General features: G+C 49.5%; 1 protein-coding gene across 6 annotated transcripts in view; it reads left to right on the top strand.

The window, feature by feature from the left end:
* NGEF (neuronal guanine nucleotide exchange factor) overlaps positions 1-14,677 on the top strand; it is a 128,187-nt gene that overhangs the window by 99,748 nt on the left and 13,762 nt on the right. For all 6 annotated transcript variants that reach the window (XM_027537943.1, XM_027537940.1, XM_027537942.1 and 3 more), the window contains one exon: positions 13,144-13,304. In XM_027537943.1, coding sequence (XP_027393744.1) covers positions 13,144-13,304 — 161 coding nt within the window. The remainder of the gene's footprint in view (positions 1-13,143; positions 13,305-14,677) is intronic.

The raw sequence follows: 14,677 nt of genomic DNA, 5'->3' as shown, positions 1-14,677 counted from the left end.
CATATGACAACCCAAAATGTCTCTCCACCTCGCTGAGTATCATCCAGGGAGCAAAAATAGTTTGTAGCTGAGAGCCACTACCCCAGAGAAACAAAAATCTACGTTCATACAGAAATCTGTACACAGATGTACTAAGTCTGTTCATAATTGTCAAAAGCTGGTAACAACTCAGTGTCCTCTAACAGATGGATAAATAGACACAGGAACAGTCACACAAATTGTTGTTTAGTCGTTAAGTCGTGTCCGACTCTTTGTGACTCCATGGACTGTAGCCCACCAAGCTCCTCTGTCCATGGGATTCTCCAGGCAAGAATACTGGAGTGGCTTGCCGTTTCCTTCTCCAGGGGATCTTCCCAACCCAGGGATCGAACCCACGTTGCTTACATCTGTCAGGCGGGTTCTTCACCACTACTCAGTAATAAAAAGAAATGAACTGTTGACACAACTCAGATGAATCTCAGAGGCATTTTGCTGAGTGAAAGAAGTCAGAAAGTTTCCATAGTATATGATTCCACTTATATGACATTCTGAACATGACAAGGCTATAGGGATAGAGAACGGATGAGTGGTTGCCAGGGGTGAGGGGTGGGGGGAGGCTGTGACTCAAGTGGGAAGCACAGGAGTGTTTGAAGTGATGTGTCCTGGTTGTAGTGTTGGTGACAAGAATCTATACAAGGGTCGAAATTCATAGATCTGTGTATACCAAAAAGTCAATTTTATTGTATGTTCATTTAAAAACTGACACATTGTAAAAAGAGATGTCCTCATTTAGGTTAAGTATTTTCTGCCCCCCCCCCAAATATAATAAAACAGTGATCTGTCTGGCTCTGAATTAAGGCAGACATTTACATACAGCATAAGAAAATCAAATCTGGAGATACTTTAGAAGAATAACATTGGGCACAGAAATTACTACAAACACAGTATAATGTTTGAGACCAAAATTTATCATATTAATAGGCCAGAGGAGAGAAACACCCCAAGCTTCAAAAAGGTTGGAAAGGGAAATAGTACATCAATTTCCATCTAAACAAAACTCAGAAGCATACTTGCTGAAATTTGTAAAGAGCATCTCAGATCTACAAACGCATCCTGCTTAATGAAGAATTGCTGGTGGCAATGAAGGCAAAACGATGATGCTTGATAACCCTGCGGTTGTTCTGGAAGCTGTGGCCAGTGCAACGCAATGAGGAGAGAAACAAGACATAAACCCATAGAGAAGGAAAGTCAGACCCACCGTTATCTGTCAGGCTTGGCTGCCTACATAAGATCCTGAGGGAGTCAAAGACACTGGATCTAACAAGGCAGTTCAGGGAGCTGGTGGATTATAAAATAAGCATGCAAAAACTATTTGTTTGGGGGACTTCCCTGTGGTCCAGTGGTTAAGACTCTGCCTCTCAGTGCAGATGGCACTGGTTTGATCCCTGGTCGGGGTACTGAGGTCCCGAATGTCGAGATGTGTCCAGAAAATATAAAGAACTGAAAATTAGTTCTTTTTGTGTACATTAAACAAAACTGAGGTTTTCCATCAGTTAGAAAGCCCCGTTGATAAGAAAACAGTGAGCACCCTAAAGAAAAATAGGCTAAACAATTCTCTTAAGAAAAGCGGCTGGTGATTAAATGAAAACGGGAAAAAAAAAACCTCACTGGTAATGATAGAAGTACAGTTAAGCAACACTGAGGCACTGGGCATTTCAAACTAGCAGAGACTTTTGAACATAAATACATTTAAAACCTCGTGTTGGGCGGATTTTTAAATGAGTGCTCTTGAGCACAGCTGATGCGGAGAGAGAGCACAATATTTGTACCCGTCTCCTTACAAGAACGTGTTTGTACACTGCCTGGTGTTTCTGTTACTAGAAATTTATCTTGAAAAATAATCAGAAAGGTACACAAATATTTATTAGGCTGTCCCTTCAAACAAAAACTAGGGAGGGATGGAGGAAGAATCCTAAATACCCACCAATAGGGCACTTTTTATTTTAAAGACTGTACAGCTATGCAAAGACACAATCATTAAAAAGCATGCTTTCAGAGAATAGGTGAATATTCATGACTTACTATTTTTTAAAGGCAGGATCAAACATTACATGTATAGTAGAGTGGGCATAGAAAATAAAGATATTTTTGTCATTTTCAATGGCTCGGACCAAAAATATTTAAGTAAGTTAGGATGACGTAAGAGTAACCGTGGTCCCAGGCAGTAGTAAATAACACAGGCGTGCGAGCTTCAGTGCATTTCGCTCTGAGTCTTTATGGACTGACTTTTCTTATTTATGTTAAAGAGCTTAATGTGAGTTTCTGTTTAACATCTGGCAATGGACACAACACTGAGATCTTCAGATTTTATGTTCCACGTCAGAGACTTCTGCATCAGGTCATCTTTTCATTTATCAAGCAAGTCAGGCAACTGGTTCTGTTGTTGGAACATCTCTTTCTTTAGCTACAAAAGCAGCAGGTCCTGGCAAACTCCCGTTCACACGAGGAAAATACCCCCGAATGGTGGCCTTTTGGTTGGTCTGAGTCTCAATTGGTCCCTGAAAGAATCGGGATTTAAGAATAAAATTGTGTGTTTCCCCTCCTCCTTTTTAAAGTATAAAAATCAGGCAGCTGACATTGGAACATGTTCTCTTAGCTGTCGTGTAGGATTTCCTAGGTTTACTTTTTGTTTTTTAACTTAAGTCTGAAGCTCTTGGTTCCCACCCTCCTGTTTGGAGTGGTTTCTCAATTACTGATTGAGAACATGATGGTCTGAGAAAATAACTAGACAAATATTCAAATCAGAAACTTAAGAAGAAGGCCGCTGAGGAAGGGGCGGGTGTTCAAATGGGAGAGGTGGGGACGGTCACTGCGTTGCTTGACTTTTGCCACACCTGGCACCAGTGTCCTGAGAAATGAAGGAGAAGCTGGGGTCCTGCTCTAACACCAGCCCCTGGAGAAGTCACCCCTGCCCCTGGTGTGGGTTGTGTCCCCAGACCAGATAAAGATGAAGTCCCGGTGATCTTGGGGGACTGGCTGCACAGAGCTCAAAAAATTGAGCAGGGCATGATATTTCGAGCATCTCCATGGAAACAAGGATGCGCACACTACCAGGCTGGCACTGTGGTGACACCGCCCATACGTGTCTGAACTAGTTTCCCAGTTCCATTCCCCTGGGAACAAGGTGGGCGGGGACTTCCCAGGGAGCTAGCCAGTTTGGGTAGGACTCACAGTCTGGGTCTGATCAGCCTCTGAAATCAGAGTTGTGTTTTTGTTGCTTTTCAACCTGTTTTTACAACTTCCCTGGTGGCTCAGACAGTAAAGCATCTACCTACAATGCGGGAGACCCAGGTTCAATCCCTGGGTTGGGAAGATCCTCTGGAGAAGGAAATGGCAGCCCACTCCAGTATTCTTGGCCTGGAAAATTCCATGGACTAAGAAGCCTGGTAGGCTACAGTCCATGGGGTCGCAAAGAGTCGGACACGACTGAGCAACTTCACTTTCACTTTACAACTTTGAACTTAAATATACTTTCATTTCCACCACACCCCCCCCAAAGAAGACCGTCCATTTGACTAGGAAACTGCTCGTGCTTTTTAATGATACACTTCTATCAGAAAATTAAGTCGTGGTTGTTTTATTTACCAACCTTCATTGAATCATATATTTGTCTCCATAGGATAAACCCCAAACAGTTCAGCAAATTAGTCCCAAATTGTCCCATGCTTTAAGATGGACAGTAGCCATCACCCAAAACATCAGATATTGCAAGCATTTATACTTATCTGGGGCTTTCCAGGTGCTGGTAGTGGTAAAGAACCTGCCTGGCAATGCAGGAAACATAAGAAACACTGATTCAATTTCTGGGTTGGGAAGATCCCCTGGAGAAGGGCATGGCAATCCACTCCAGTATTCTTGCCTGGAGAATCCATGGACAGAAGAGTCTGGTGGGCTACAATGAGGTCACAAAGAGTTGGACAGGACTGAAGTGACTGAGCATGCACGTACCTATTTTAAAAAAGTGATGTTACCATTTAGCATTTTTAAAATAAATCTGTTGGATAAATAACTTACACACTTGACATACATCTCAAACAAAGCAAACAGAATTATGGTGAAGAAAGCCTCCCCTTCTAACCCCTGGCCCTTGGGGCCAGTGTCTGTGTGTGTTACACAAATGATATGCTCTATGTACATTGTGTATGTCTCGCTTATTTTTTTAACTTAGCAAAATGGGTTTGTTTAATTTATTAATTTTATTTATATTTGGTTGCACTGGGATCTTCATTGCTCTTCACGGGCTTTCTCCAGTTGCAGCAAGTGGGGTCTCCTCTCTAGTTTCGGAGCTTGAGCTTCTCACCATGGTGGCTTCTCTGTTGCAGGGCACACGCGCTGGGCACACCAGCTCAGTACGTGTGGCACACGGGCTTAGTTACCCTGTGACGTGTCAAATCTTCCCAGACCAGGGATCAAACCCATGTCCCCTGCATTGGTAGGCAGATTCTTATCCAATGCGCCAAAATGTTTTGACAGTATTTCCAGATCAGCTGAAAGAGAGGTCCCTATTTTTTTTTTCTTTTCTTTCTTTTTTTTTTTTTAAGCTTTATGGAGCTCTACTGCTTATGATATTCCATAATTGATTCAACCAGTACCCTGTTGATGGACATTTGCAATTAGAAATGCTGTGTATCCCAGATGTTCATTACAGCATTATTTATAATAATAAAGGGAGAAGGCAATGGCACCCCACTCCAGTACTCTTGCCTGGAGAATCCCATGGGTGGAGGAGCCTGGTAGGCTGCAGTCCATGGGGTCTCGAAGAGTCAGACTTGACTGAGCGACTTCACTTTCACTTTTCACTTTCATACATTGGAGAAGGAAATGGCAACCCACTCCAGTGTTCTTGCCTGGAGAATCCCAGGGTGAGAGGAGCCTGGTGGGCTGCCGTCTATGGGGTCGCACAGAGTCAGACACAACTGAAGTGACTTAGCAGCAGCATAATAATAGAAGACAGATCTATACAATGGCGTACTGTAGGAATTGCTAAGTGAAACTGTTGGGTGAAAAGTTATATACTTTTGAAATTTTGAGACCTTATCACCAGGCTGTCTTCACACTTCAGGTGTGTGTGAAGGTGCTGGCTCCCTCTCACCAGGAAGGTACAACATCCGGTGAGTTTATCTTGACCAGTGAGCTGGACATAAATGATACCACATTGTGATTTTCCTGTACATTTCTCTTGTTGTGAATGAGGCTGAACCTCTTCTCTGGCACGTGTCTTTTCAAATCTGTATCTGTTTTGGTACTTTTTTGGAAGCTACCCTATTACTCGAGCCATCTTGAGAAAAACCTAACAATCGGCTTGTGATGTGTGTGAGCTTGCCAAGGCTTGGGTTTGGGCAGCTGGTTAGTGTGGGGGCACACCAGGCCCCCCAGGGCCTGCAGGTTAACTCGCGCTTAATGTGTGACCCTCTATCCCACAGTGAGCGGGGGAGTAGCTGTCAGCTCCCAGGGTGACACCGAGGCCCCATGGCCCCCATGGCAGCCCTCCTTGCATTTCCCGAACAGACTAGAGACCACACTGCAGCAGGACTCGGCCTGGGCTCTGAAATCCAGCTGCATTGTCATTAGTCAAGGATGAAAAGAGGTGCTCTAAGGGCCACTTCTTAACTGTGAGCCTCTTCGGTCACTCTTGTCCACCCTAGTGCCTCCGGGGTTTGCATTACTCTTCTAGCCGCAGAAGTGGGCACAGCTTTGTGCCTGGACAGTCGGATCACGCGGGAAGCAAGGCCTGGCAGAGGGAGGACATGAATCCACCCAGGGTGGCCGCGGCTGGCAGCAGCAAGACTCAAGGCCCAAAGCAGAGGGCAGGGCTGGCCTCGGACAGCTTTCTCTCCACCTCTCCCCACCTTCCAGGAAGCAGCACTGCAGGGAAGTCAGGTATCGGGCAGGTGCGCAGCACTTAGCACTCAGGTGACACTTGAGAAAGAAAGGTACACGGGGAGGCTCTGGAGCTGGGGGATGCCCCAGCCCTGACACCGGGGTCTCAGACTCTGCCATGCCTCAGAACCACCTGGGGAACTTCTTGAAGGACAGGTTATGCGTGGCTCTGGGGAGGCGCCTGGGAATCTGAATTTTCACAAACGTGGTCATGGAGTCAGGCTGAGATATGTGGGATTTCCCCCTCTTTTTTTTTTTTTTTTTCTCATGCATCGAACCTGGACTGGTGATCTATTTTGCATATGATAATATGCATGTTTTAATGCTGTTCTCTTAAATCATCCCACCCTCACCTTCTCCCACAAAGTCCAAAAGTCTATTATTTATATCTGTGTCTCTTTTGGTGTCTTGTATATAGAGTCATTGTTACCATCTTTCTAAATTCCATATATATGCATTAATATACTATATTGGTGTTTTTCTTTCTGACTTACTTCACTCTGTATCAGTTCAGTTCAGTTCAGTCGCTCAGTCGTGTCTGACTCTTTGCGATCGCAGCATGCCAGGCCTCCGTGTCCATCACCAACTCCCAGAGTTCACTCAAATTCATGTCCATCGAGTCAGTGATGCCATCCAGCCATCTCATCCTCTGTCGTCCCTTTCTCCAGCCCCCAGTCCCTCCTAGCATCAGGGTCTTTTCCAATGAGTCAACTCTTCGCATCACTCTGTATAATAGGCTCCAGTTTCATCCACCTCATTAGAATGGATTCAAATGCATTCTTTTTAATAGCTGAGTAATACTCCATTGTGTATATGTGCCACAGCTTTCTTATCCATTCGTCTGCCAATGGACATCTAGGTTACTTCCATGTCCTGGCTGTTGTAAACAGTGCTGTGATGAGCATTGGGATACGCCTGTCCCCCCTCCTTTTCTTGCCCAGCTAACTCTTATCGGTTCTTTGACTCTGACAGCCCCTTCCAGAAGCCTGCTGTCTCTGGCTGCCTGCCTCCCCCCTTGCCTGCCAAGGTGAAGGCCCCCAGTCACTGTGGACATCCCTGCAGAGCTGTCACTGGCTGTGCCCAGTGTGTGTGTCCCTCTGTGTCACCAGCACTGAGCCCATACTCTACCTGGAGGGGGCTCTGGGCATGTGTCTGTGGAACGAGTGAGCTGGGGGAGGGCAGATGGCGTCACTGACCCCAGCTCCCCAGCAGGGTGGCTTCCTAAGCTGGCCACCCCCCGGGGGCAGGGATCAGGTCTTGGTCCTCTTAGGATCCCCAGGGCCCACAGCTCCTAGTAGGTGCGCAGCAAACGCATGCAGTCTCCTGTGTGCTGACTGGGGCCAGGCCTTGCAGGAAGCCACGTGGTAGAGGAGATGGGCCATCAGGCGTCCAGTCCGGCTGGAGCCAGGAAAGGAGGATGAACGGCGGGCACAGCTAATGGCACTCTTGGGAAGAGAGGCCCCACGGCCGCGAGAAGTTGTGAGCCGTGGGCAGTACAGGAGTAAGACCCATCACCCGATGCCAGGCCTGGTTCCCGTCTGAGAGCTGATTTAGAGGTTCTCCCTTAACAAACTGTCTCAAGCACCTACTTGAAAGGGATTCCCTGGTGGCTCAGTCGGTAAAGAGACTGCTTGCAAGGCAGCAGACCCAGGTTCGCTCCCCGGGTAGGGAAGATCCCCTGGAAGAGGGCCTGGCAACCCACTCCAGTATTCTTGCCTGGGGAATTAGACAGAGGAGTCTGGCGGACTACAGTCCATAGGGTCGCACAGAGTCAGACACGACTGAAGCGACTTACCATGCATGCACCCACATGCATGCACCCACTTGAAAGCACCATGTAAAGCTAGAAAGACAGTTAGCCGGAAGGAGGGTGGGAAGGAGGGAGCTTCTACACAAGTGACATCACGTCGACCTGCAAGGAGCCGGGGCTGTGGCCCGGCAGCACCACTGGCCTGTGGGCTCTCAGGAAAGCCTGGGCATGTGTGTGCGGAAGGGCGTCCCTGGCAGGGCAGTCCAGGCACAGGGCCCTGAGATCCAAAGGATGAGGCGTGAACCTTGGTTTTGCCACTCACAAGCTCTGTGGCACCCTCATCCGCACAGGGGGAGCCGTCGGGGGATCTCCAGGGCTGTAGTGAGGACTGAGGGAGGTGACATGTTGGAGGTCCCCAGCAGGACACCAGGCGCAGGGTAGGAGCTGGACAGGCAGCAGCTGTTACTATCCTTTGCTCGCTGGTGTTTTATCTCTGACAACACTGCATAAACAAGGTGAGAGAACAGGACATTTATGGCCACTGTTTATCAGTGAAGTGTCACATCCGTTGATGTGTCTCAGGACGGTGATGACTAAGAGAGAAACACGGCCAAGAGTTTCCTGGGTTTGGACAGAAAGTGATGCCCAAACTGGCAAAGGGGCATCGAGGAGTGGTCAGCAGTTCTTGCAACTCAGTCTTTTTCTCCCCAGTGCGTTTTTGTTTTTTTTTTAATCTATTCGGCTGCTTCGGGTCTTAGTTGCAGCACTTGGGTCTCCTTTGTGGCATGCAGGCTTCTCTAGCTGTGGCACGGGCTTCTCTCTAGCTGTGGCATGAGGGCTGTAGAGCACACGGGCTCAGTAGTTGCCACGAGGGCTTCGTTTCCCTGCGGCATGTGGGATCTTAGTTCCCCGACCAGAGATGGAACCCGTGTCCCCTGCATTGGAAGGCGGAGTCTTAACCACTGGGCCACCAGGGAGGTCCTCAGGAAGTGTGTGAGGCAGCAGGGGAGTCCATGGAGTTCACAGAGGAGGAGTGTTGGGGGCCTGGACCAGTTCATGGACGAGTGAATGAATGAGTGGATGAGTGAATGAATGAATGAGTGGACAAACGAACGAGTGGATGATGATTGATCGAATGAGTGAATGGATGGATGGATGGATGAGAAGATGAATGGAAGACTGAATGAGTGAATGAATGACTGAATAGTGGATGAATGAGTGAATGGATGAGTGGCTGGATGAATGAATAAATGAGTGGACAAATGAATGAGTTGATGGATGAATGAATGAGTGGATAGATAAATGAGTGAATGAATGGATGAATGAATGAAGGAATGAGTGGATGAAGGAATGAGTGGATGAAGGAATGAGTGGATGAAGGAATGAGTGGATGAAGGAATGAGTGAAACAGTGAGTGGACGAATGAGAGATGAATGGAAGATTGAATGGTGAATGAATGAATGAGTGGATGAGTGAATGAATGGATGAGTGGATGGATGAGTAAATAAATGAGCAGGGCCTGGATCCCTGTCAACTCCACACGCCCATTCAAAGGCTTGAATGACTGAGGATAAAAATAATATTGATGAGGAAAAGACAACCATATTGATGTGGCAAATAATCTGACATATAAAATAAAGACAAACACCCTGGAAAACTAAAATCCACAGATGACTAATCGCCCTATAAACAGAGAAAGAGGGAGTGAGCTTGCGGTGAATGGGCACAGCCGGTATCAATTAGCGGTGATTCAGCCCAACGCCCGAGGCGTGTCAGCGGCTGAAAGACCCGCCTGCCTCTGCCCAGCGGCCTCCAGCCCCGTGTCCTCCAGGGGATCAGGACGAGGATGCTGTCGGCAATCTGGGACCTTTCCCACCTGCGACCCCAGGTGTGCCTCAGGGGCGTCGCTCGGGGAGACACACCTTATCTGAGGCGCTCACCCTGGAACTGGTGTCCTTTTCCTCTCTCGGTATCTGCAGCACTCATCTGTCTTGGTTTAGGGTGTTTTTTATTTTCGGTTATATTTGCTTAGAATCAGCAAGCTCTAATGGCTTGACGTTTTCTTAAGAAACTTAAATTTAGCAGCAGGAAAAGTGATTTGTTTCAGCCCCTGTAAGAGGCACTTCTGGGAACTTCCTGCCCAGTGCAGCCTTGCCAGGCAGGGCTTGGTGGACGCTGGCAGAGCAGAGGGTGGGGCCTTCCGTGCCAGGGCCTCAGCTCAGACGCGGGCGAGGCCAGCGGGACGTGCTGAGTGTGGTTTCGAATCTTTCAGCAGACCGAGCACGCTTGACTTGGGGAGAGAGAGGCTGCAGGCTCGTTTCAGCGCCTCGTCACATTGTCTTATGTGCGGCACAGACACTGGGGTGGGGGAGGCAGAGTTCTCCTCTGCTGGTGGCCCTCGGCCTGTCACTGCTGGGCCACTCTGCAGTGATGTGTGTGTGTGTGGACTTTCTCACTGGTGCTGGGCAGGTTTAGGCTGTTGCTCAGCAATGCTGGGCTAAGTCGCTTCAGTCATGTCCAACTCTGCAACCCTGTGGATCGTAGCCCACCAGGCTCCTCTGTCCATGGGATTCTCCAGGCACTGGCGTGGGTTGCCATGCCCTCCTCCAGGGGATCTTCCCAACCCAGGGATCGAACCCTCGTTTCTTACGTCCCCTGCGCTGGCAGGTGGGTTCTTTACCACTAGTGCCGTGGCCAGATCCCGTTTATGCTGTTAGGCATGCCCAACTTGAAGATACGTCGCTTATTTTAAAGCACTTTGCCAGGTCGACTCTTTGTCTGAGCTTTGCATGGAGGCGGCAGAGTAGCTGCCCAGCAGGCTGCCTGCAGACCCCACTGGATCCCCGGCCTTGTCTGCGTCTGAGTCGGCAGGGGTGGGTAGTCGGGGGCAGAGTCCAGAACTTGGAAAAACCCTGGGTTGAGTCTTGCACCCTCCAGCGGTAACTTCGGGGGCATTACTTAACTCTGCATCTGTTTCCTTTAGTAAAATGGGACCTTCCATGTGCCCCTCCTGGGGGCGGGGGGCGGGGGCGGGCAGAGAGCATGAAGTGGGAAAGCGCCTTGTGTGTCTGGAGAATACGCTGGTCCTCCCTCCCTCTCCCTGCCTGCCTCCCTTCCTTCCAGCGTCCCTCCCGTCCCTGGGAGCACTAGTGTTCATTGCCAGAGTCTTGAACCCCGGATCAGAGTTCCAGCCAGTGGAGAGGATGGAGGCCTGAGACATGGGGGGCGGTCGGGACACTGGGAGGGGACCAGGGCCCCCGGCGTTCATCGCTGTCCTGGCTCCAGCCCTCCTCTGTCTGTCTGTTTATTTCCCTGGGGCTGCTGTAACAAATGACCACAAACTGGGTGGTAATTAACTCTCCCCCAGTTGCAGAGGCCAGAAGCCTGAAATTGACCGTGGGCAGGTTCCGCCTCTTCCGCTCCTGGTGGCCCCGGGTGTCCCTGGACTTGAGGCAGCGCCACTCCCGTCTCTGCCTGGGTCCTCACCTGGCCTTGTTCCCTGTGTGTCTCTCTCTGCGTCTCTCCTACAAGGACACCTGTCATTGGATTTAGACCTCAATCCAGGATGGTCTCCTCACCTTGACATCCATAACTTAATGGGCAAAGACCCTTTTGCCAAACAGGTTCCCATTTGCAGATGCTAGAGGGTGGGATGTAGACCCAGGTATGGAGGAGTTGTTTAGTTGCTCAGTCATGTCTGAGTCTGCAAACCCATGCCAGGCTCCTCTGTCTATGGAATTTCCCAAGCAAGAATACTGAAGTGGGTTGCCATTTCCTTCTCCAGGGGATCTTCCTGATCCAGGGATCAAATCCACGTTTCCTGCATTGGCAGGTGGATTCTTTACCACCGAGCCACCGGGAAAACCCTGCAGCTTTGGAAAGGCGGTCACAATTCACCCCACTAGACCGTCCCTGCCGGGTGGCCACAGTGGGACCTGAACCCATGCTAGGTTGATAAACAGCAGAGGGAGATGGGGGTGGGGAGGAAGGTGAGGGTGGCCCCAGGGTGGCCTCAGGAAGGGTCATGAGTTTGCTTGTGAGTGAAGGAGGAGGGTGAGCTGGCATTGCCACCCTGCTTCACAGACGATACATGAGGGAACAGAGGTCCAGTGAGTTTGTTGTTTCATAGGCTCAATAATCACATAATAAGCACGATAGAGAAGAAGCTGCCTCCAAAAAGCTTATTAGATTATGGATTTCTTTCTCTTTTTTCTCTCTTCTTCAAAATGAAGATTGCTTTATTGATTACATTATAAAATCAGACCATGAAAGAAACAATCTATGCTCATTCTTCAGTTCTCAGACAGTTGAAAGGGTAAAAAGAAAAAAGTAGGGCTTCCTTGGTGGTTCAATGGTAAAGAATTTGCCTGCCAATGCAGAAGACACGAGTTCGATCCCTAGCCCAGGAAGATCGTGCGCCACAACTATTGAGCCTGTGCTCAATAGAGCCCGGGAGCCACAACTACTGAAGCCCGCCTGCCTCGAGCCTGTGCTCTGCATCAAGAGAAGCCACAGCGGTGAGAAGGCTGGCCACCACAGCTAGAGAGTAGCCCCCACCCGACGCCACTAGAGAAAAGCCCATGTAGCAGCGAAGACCCAGCACAGCCAAAAATAAAAAAATAAAGAAACTTTTTAAAAAAAGAAAAAGAGTGAGATTCACCCTCTAATTCCACCCCCTGTTGACACCTGTGGTTGACATCATGACCTGGTTCCTTCTAAGCGTTTTTCTGGGTGTGTAGAAGTGGGGCTCCCTCTATGGATGAGTCTCCCACCCATTCTTCGCCAGGAAGCAGTCCTGAGTCACCACCCTTGGCAGCTGTCAGAGCTCTGAAGAATGGATGACCTCTCGTGTTTGACCTTGGACACGAGGGCGTCTCCAGCTTCACTGTTGTGAGCAGGCGAGAGGTCTCCGAAAGGGTGCTGGCCGCCTTTGCATCTGGAGAATTTCCTGGTGGTCCAGTGGTTAGGACTTGGAGCTTTCACTGCTGAGGGTGAGGACTCGATCCCTGCTTGGGGAACTAAGATCCTGCAAGTTGTGCATTGTGGCCAAAAATAAAATAAAACCTTTACATCTGTCTGAGGGGCCTCCCTCATAGCTCAGCTGGTAAAGAATCCACCTGCAATGCAGGAGACTTTGGTTCAATTCCTGGGTTGGAAAGATCCTCTGAAGAAGGGATAGGCTACCCATTCCAGTATTCTTGGGCTTCCCTGGTGGCTCAGCTGATAAAGAATCTGCCTGCAATGTGGGAGACCTGGGTTCAATCCCTGGGTTGGGAAGATCCCCTGGAGAAGGGAAAGGCTACCCACTCCAGTATTCTGGCCTGGAGAATTCCATGGATTGTATGGCCCATGGGGTCGCAAAGAGTCGGACACGATGGAGCAACTTGCACTTTCATCTGTCTGAGAGTGGGGAAAGGTGAGCCCTGGGTGTCGACCGCTGGCCCTCCTCTCGTCTTCTTTGCCCGGTGTCCCAGGCCATGTTCGAGCTCATCACTTCTGAGGCCTCCTACTATAAAAGCCTGAACCTGCTGGTGTCCCACTTCATGGAGAACGAGCGGCTGAAGAAGATCCTGCACCCGTCTGAGGCCCACATCCTCTTCTCCAACGTGCTGGATGTCATGGCCGTCAGTGAGCGGTGAGCCAGTGCCCCGATCCTCGTGGGGCGCCTTCTAGTCCCTCCTTCTCACCCGGGGTGAGGCTGGGGCTGGTGGTGCATGCCTGCTACACTGGCTTCTCTGCTTTTGAATGTTTGGAGTTTTCTGTAATAAGCTATAACTAAACTGTTATTGTTGTTCAGTCGCTAAGTCCTGTCTGACTCTTTGCAACCCCATGGACTGCAGCACACCAGGCTTCTCTGTCTTTCACTATCTCCTGGAGCTTGCTCAAACTCATGTCCATTGAGTCGGTGATGCCATCCAACCATCTCATCCTCTGTCGTCCCCTTCTCCTGCCCTCAGCTTTCCCAGCATCAGGGTCTTTTCCAGTGAGGTAGCTCTTCCCATCAGGTGGCCAAAGCATTGGAGCTTCAGCTTCAGTATCAGCCCTTCCAATGAATATTCAGGACTGATCTTTAGGATGGACTGGTTGGATCTCCTTGCAGTCCAAGGGACTCTCAAGAGTCTTCTCCAACACCACAGTTCGAAAGCATCCGTTCTTCGGCGCTTAGCCTTCTTTATGGTCCAACTCTCACATGAAAAGATGAAAAGGCAAAAGATAAACCTAAATACATAAACCCAGAGACCTGCCACCCTCCCAGCAACAAGGCCAGTTGCATCCCTCCAGACAGAACTGCTGCCTGCGGGTCCCTCCCATTGGTGCAGGTGCTCGTGTGTCCTGCGCCTGCACTGCACACAGTGGTGTCCAGGTGACATGCTCTTTATCCTGAGGCCACAGGCCCTGGCTTGGTGCACGCAGGGCCCAAGATCCCTTGAGGGCAAGTCGGAGCGCAGTCCTGGAGTTACACTTTCTCCTCTACAGTTACATGGAAGTCGTGATTGGACCTGTGCTTAGATTTTAGCTCGAGAAGGATGGGATGTGCTTAAGTGGAGGAGGGTTAGACATCTATTGACTGATCATTGCAAAGAAGAGCTCCAGCCATTCTGTTAGGATAAGAGATCCATTTACCATTTGCACCTTATTCTGTGGAGGTTTGCAGCTAAAACTCAGCTTTTATCAGCAGACCCGACCGCCCCTGTTCCGATGAGAAATAGCACTTGGGCAGCAGCAGCCCCCTGCTCCCCATGTGGCTCTCCGTGGACCCTCCGGAGTGGGTCCCCCTGCACATGGACACCCCACCTTCCTATTTGCAGGCCCCAGATCCTGTGGCAGTCCCCCCACCAGATGGGCTCAGGGAGGCGAGACCTGACTGAGGCCAGTGCCGTCTTGGAGACCCCTCGGCCTCTGCCACTGCACCCCCATGCTGCGGGAGGGGTGTCTATCTGTTTACGTATTTGTTTCTATGTTATTATGGAATATCCCAAACATGCAGAAGTAGAAACAGCAGAACAA

The sequence above is a fragment of the Bos indicus x Bos taurus genome, chromosome 3 (assembly GCF_003369695.1).
Source record: "Bos indicus x Bos taurus breed Angus x Brahman F1 hybrid chromosome 3, Bos_hybrid_MaternalHap_v2.0, whole genome shotgun sequence".
In the NCBI taxonomy this organism is placed as follows: Eukaryota; Metazoa; Chordata; class Mammalia; order Artiodactyla; family Bovidae; genus Bos; species Bos indicus x Bos taurus.
Note: the sequence above shows the minus strand (reverse complement) of the source record. Positions and strands in the feature narration are given on the sequence as shown.